Source organism: Mastomys coucha, unplaced genomic scaffold (assembly GCF_008632895.1).
Source record: "Mastomys coucha isolate ucsf_1 unplaced genomic scaffold, UCSF_Mcou_1 pScaffold15, whole genome shotgun sequence".
Lineage (NCBI taxonomy): Eukaryota > Metazoa > Chordata > Mammalia > Rodentia > Muridae > Mastomys > Mastomys coucha.
The window spans coordinates 74,078,493-74,084,191 of NW_022196897.1; the positions used below are offsets into that span (position 1 = coordinate 74,078,493).

The 5,699-nt window shown below is 32.0% G+C and overlaps 1 protein-coding gene across 1 annotated transcript; it reads left to right on the top strand.

The window, feature by feature from the left end:
* Positions 1 to 2,699: 2,699 nt before the first annotated feature.
* On the top strand, positions 2,700 to 3,677 carry LOC116092149 (olfactory receptor 10AG1-like). The gene has a single exon (XM_031373499.1). It carries the CDS (start codon positions 2,700 to 2,702, stop codon positions 3,675 to 3,677), a length of 978 nt encoding a protein of 325 aa, XP_031229359.1.
* The last annotated feature ends 2,022 nt before the right edge of the window (positions 3,678 to 5,699 follow it).

The window sequence follows — 5,699 nt, forward strand, 5'->3', positions numbered from 1 at the left end:
TGTGTTGCTTTTCCTGAATTTGGCTTGAAACTAGAATGGTATAAGAATGAAAGTAAATTAACACATTGTAGGATAGTATAGAATAAATAGCCATATTTTATGAATTCTCACTGGATATCAAATCTTAGCTGTGTTACTATCCACAAATATTCTTAATAATTCAGCAATCTCTTCCCCCCCTCTCTCTCTCATCATTTATGTTACTTATTTTAACCATGTTCATTACAATTCAGAATGTCTATAGGTATAGGGTTGGAGTTTGAGGTATGTTACTCTATAACATAAAATTTTGGATAATGTTCTTTACTAAAGCATTATGACTTTTTGAATTAATATATTTAAATATTTTACAGTGTTAACTTTAGCAAACAATAAATATGTAATTTCCTATAGTCACAGCTGTGGGTTAGCATTAAGCAACTTATACTTCTAACTAGAACTTACTTTCCACTAATGAACATTACATTGTATCCCTCAATTCCTAGTTCTCTCAGGTTCTTGTAACTTCTAACTTTTATAATGTTCTCACATCTGAGACAGCTACAAGGTTTTCTACAATGTTTCACTTCAAACTTTAATCAGTAGAATTGTATAAGTGTACAGATAAGTATATACATTGTATAAGGAAACATTCATCAGTTCCCAACATAAAAGAAAGAAACATCTGCACAGCACAAGCCAGCACAGAAATGCTTCTATTCTGTGTCCAAATGCTGAATAGAATTCTTGAGACAGTAACTGATACATAACAGATTTTCAGAGAGGAAAAATTTGCCAGGAAAAAATACATGGGTTTCTACAATGTATGGTCAAGCCTAGTTATTAATATGATGAGGCAATTGCTGGTAAGGATAATCATGTAAATGATGGAGAGCAGTACAGACAAAATCCCTTGGAGGATAGAAAGTGTGTTAAGTAATTATCTTGTCCAGAGAATTGTAAATTCAATAACAACAAAATAAATTTTATTTAGCTTGTGTTTGATGTTTGGATCTTCAACACTACCTATCTGTACAACATTTAGAGCAAGACTCCATATGTCGCACATGCTTGCAGTGAGTTGCTCAGTTTGTTCTTCATATTATTCATAACATAATATTGCACAATATTGTTCACACCAAAACACTGATATGAAATTCTCTTTCTACAAGAGACAATGGAAATAGTATAATTGTTTTCAGGTCCTCACTCAAAGCCACTTAACATTCATAGACACAAATTTCAAAATTTTTTCCAAGTAGGGTCCTGAACTCTAGCTAATAGTCACTTCTTATACCTTGGAATAAGGTGTGGAAATAGCCTGAATTGGGATAGAATTATTTGTAATTTTTCAACAATATATTAAATAACTTTGGTTGAATAATAAGATTTCTACCACACATTTATGCAAAGAATACCTTTTAGAACTTTCAAAATGTAGGTTTGGTATAAGGAAATGAAAATATATACAATCTAAGCACAAAACATATATGCAATAACACATTACAGAATGGAAACACTGAATGCAGTGAATTGCATTAGAAAGAATTCATGAAGAGCTAAGTGGCTTAAGACTGTCATCCACACAAGCTATAGGATGTAATCAGTTTGTAAAATAAATAAACATATAATTTAAATAGGCACTTACTTATTAGAGTCACTGTTGAGATTTCGAACACATATACCACCACACCCATCCTCAATACTCACTGTAAAAGCTGAACAGGAATTGATGGTTGATTTTACAGATTTTGCACTAAAGTTAAAATACTATTTTGTTTTATTCTATTGTTTACTATTGAAGCTTAGATATTTTATTGTATTATATTCCTTGTCATTTATTTTTAATAATGAAGAAAAATAATTATGTAGATATTTTATTTATTACAAAATTGCTTTAAATTAAAAATGATGTATTTGAATATAAAATAAATATAAACTGAGAGATTCAGGGAACATATGTAAATAATGAGTATAGAATCAAGGAATCAATATTGAATGTACTTTAGACTTAAGATATAGTGAGTTTAAACACTACAATTTAAAATGATGTATTTTAGGATTACATCTGTGTTGTGATTACACCTGCCTGCCCTGAGTTCTGAAGCTCAGTGTACTGGAATTCTGCGTGTCTACTTTGTGGTTGAATTCTGTTGATATTCTGACATGGAAGTGAGTTTTCTTCTTTATGCACCCAGTTCTGAATGTAAATCACTTCTATGCCCAAATGCTGACACCTACTACAACTATCCTCCATATCTGCCATGATGGAGCTTCGTTCGATGTGATGGCAGGCTCTGTGGTCCCATTGTGGTCCTAAATGATCTGGATCTATGTATAATAAACCCATTGTGCACATTTGTTCATGTGTTTCTGGGAGAAACAGCTTTGTGTCATCATCCATGTTCCCACCTTAAATTTTTGGAGTGCTTTTAACTCTTGAAAACAAAAAGCATCTTGTTTTGTATATAAGACCCATCCAGTTTTGGTTTTTGTTTTTCTAATGAATAAACCAAGTACTATCCACAAAAATATATCTTATTACAAAAATTAATAACATTTATTAACATAGTAAAAGTAATAAAATTTTTTAAGAAGGATAAAATATGAGGTTTTACAACGACACTTATTAACAGCAATGAATTTCTACAGAGAATGGGTAACTAAGAATGAAAGACATTCTTGGGATCGTAGAAGAGGAAACAAAGCTAAAGACAGAAATGACTTGGACTCTGACTAAATCATACCTACAGATGATACATGAAGAAGTTGAAGCAGAAGGCAACGTTTCTAGAGTACTTCAATTTGTCCTGCTGGGATTCTCTGCTCTTCCCAACCTCCAAGGGATTCTATCTGTACTGTTCTCCATTGTTTACATGATTATCCTCACCGGCAATTGCCTCATCATATTAGTAACTAGGATTGACCATACATTGCAGAAACCCATGTATTTTTTCCTGGCAAATTTTTCCTCTCTGGAAATCTTTTATGTATCAGTTACTATCCCAAGAATTCTGTTCAACATTTGGACACAGGATAGAAACATTTCTGTGCTGGCTTGTGCTGTGCAGATGTGTTTCTTCCTAATATTGGGGACTGATGAGTGTTTTCTCCTAGCTGTGATGTCCTATGATCGCTATGTGGCCATTTGTAACCCTTTACACTACCCTTTGGTCATGAACTCAAAAAAATGCATACAGCTGGCAGCAGGCTCCTGGCTTAGTGGTATCCCAATTCAGATTGGACAAACCTTCGGGATATTCTCTATGCATTTCTGCAATTCTAATGAAATAGACCACTTCTTCTGTGACATACCACCAATTCTCAAGCTGGCTTGTGGGGACACTTCAGTGCATGAACTGTCTGTCTATGTGGTTGTTATGGTGGTGGCTGCACTCCCCTTCATACTGGTGCTTACATCTTACAGCAGAATCATTGCCACCATCCTGAGGTTGCCAACAGCCACAGGGCGGGCAAAAGCCTTCTCCACATGTTCTTCCCACCTGCTGGTGGTGGTATTGTTCTATGGGTCTGGTACCATTACATACTTGAGGCCAAAGTTCATGCATTCTCCTGGAACTGACAAACTGCTGTCTCTGTTCTATACCATTGTGACTCCCATGTTCAATCCCTTAATATACAGCCTGAGGAACAAGGAGGTGATTATTGCTCTAAGAAAACTAATACTCCAAAAATAGTGTCATGTGTTTGCATAGAAGTATTTTTATTTTCCTGGCAATTTACTTATTTTGAAATGTTTTCTTTCCATATTGAGAAGTCAATAAGTTTCATTTTATAATGCATTTTCCTCAAAATTAAATTTTCTTGTACAGTTTATACTGTTTAGAATATATTAGGCAAGATCATTCATATTCAATGAACCATCTCAAAAATATTTATTTTTAAAAATGAAATTTTAGTACTTTATATATTATATAATATATGGGTACAATTCAAAATTGGATATTAATAAAGTTAATATATAATTTTTTCACCAAATACTCATACCCATATTTTGTGACAGTCTTCTATGATTCTGAAGTATATAAAGCAGTAACTACCAAAAGAACTAGGAAAATACATGCTCACTGAATAAGTCTGTAAGTAAATTATCAGTGAGTTTTTCCAAACCCTACTAAAAAAATTTCTGAAAAAAGTTAAATTGAACTAATTCAGTTCTTTTTTGAGTTTATTCATTTAAGTGATTCTGCACTCCTGTACTATTGTTTCATATTAATACTAAAAACAAAGCTGAGACCTACATCATCTCAGCTAATCAGAATAGAATGTATTTATGGTATCACACAGCACTGAAACATACTGAATATTTTTGCACATATTTTTTTCCTTTTTATAACTGTATATTACTTTACTATGAGATTCTGTTGTTGTTGTTCCTTTTTAAAATTACAATTCAAATTTATATTCTTCTGCCTCTTACTGTGTACAAAATGATTTCTATGAATTAAATGTGAACAGTACATGAATAAGTTCAGAACTTTCTGAAGTCTAAATGGTTATGTTGTATCTGCATATATGTGCTATCATGCTTTTAACCCTGAGTAGGGGTACAAAAATTATTCAGCCTTTAGATTAATTTTTATGAGGAAATTGAACATCAGTCATCATACCAATACATTTTTATCTACCTTTTATCACATTTCCAAAGTAGCAATTCATTTTAGTGGAGGTTTTGTCTTTTTTTGCAGTGGTATTGCCAATGCTAAGTTGTGCCTGCTAAGTTCATGACCAAGCAGACTATTAAAATTTAGTTGTTAAAGAAGGACATGAAAATAGAATACTTGGGAAGATAAAAAGTGTCTGCAGGTGTGAGGGATAAGGGAGGATAATGGAAGTAATATGCTCTTGGTATATTACATATATGTATAAAATTGATAAAAATGATAAAATAAAAAATAAAAAACTCATTTAAAAATTTTAAAGTCACACTTATTTTTGTATTTCTGCTTTATAATAAACAGAAAATGCTTTTTCATTCATATTGTAATACAAAAATTGAATAAGCACATGCACAACACCAAAGCATGTATACAGTTTTACAGTAAATTGACAATATACTTAAATATTAAGCTTAACATCTAGTCATGAAAATCAATTGGTAAAAATAAGTAAGCTAGGATGAAATCAATACATGAAAGGTAATTATTTAACTGGAATGCTGTAAATCTTATATAGTAGATTCTGATGATAACATTCTTAAATGACTGAGAAATGTTTGGAAATTCATAATCTTACAAGGATAATATACATATAATAATATTTACCCTATTACATTTAGATACAGATAGGACTATATAATAAATGAACATGAAATATTTGAATTTTTACTTTACTCAAAGAAGTTTACAAGGATCATAAAATATATAAAATAAAACTCCTATTGTTAACCATTAAAATATATGTAGCCCCATTTAGTACAATGTTTAAGATAAAATTTTAGTGTCTATACCTAGGGGAGAATACACTACATATGATGGAATTCAAAATTGGAGAAAGATATAACTTTTACATATTCATAATTTACTTTCTTTTTATTAGATATTTTCTTTATTAACATTTCAAATGATATCCCCTTTCCCAGTTTTCCCTCCGAAAAAAACCCTATTCCTTCTCCATTCCCCCTCCTCACCAACACACCCTCTCCTGCTTCCTGGCCCTGGCATTCCCCTACACTGGGGCATAGAACCTTAACAGGACCA

Coding starts and splice junctions, on each gene's coding strand:
- LOC116092149 (XM_031373499.1), top strand. CDS start 2,700: ATGACTTGGACTCTGACTAAATCATACCTACAGATGATACATGAAGAA.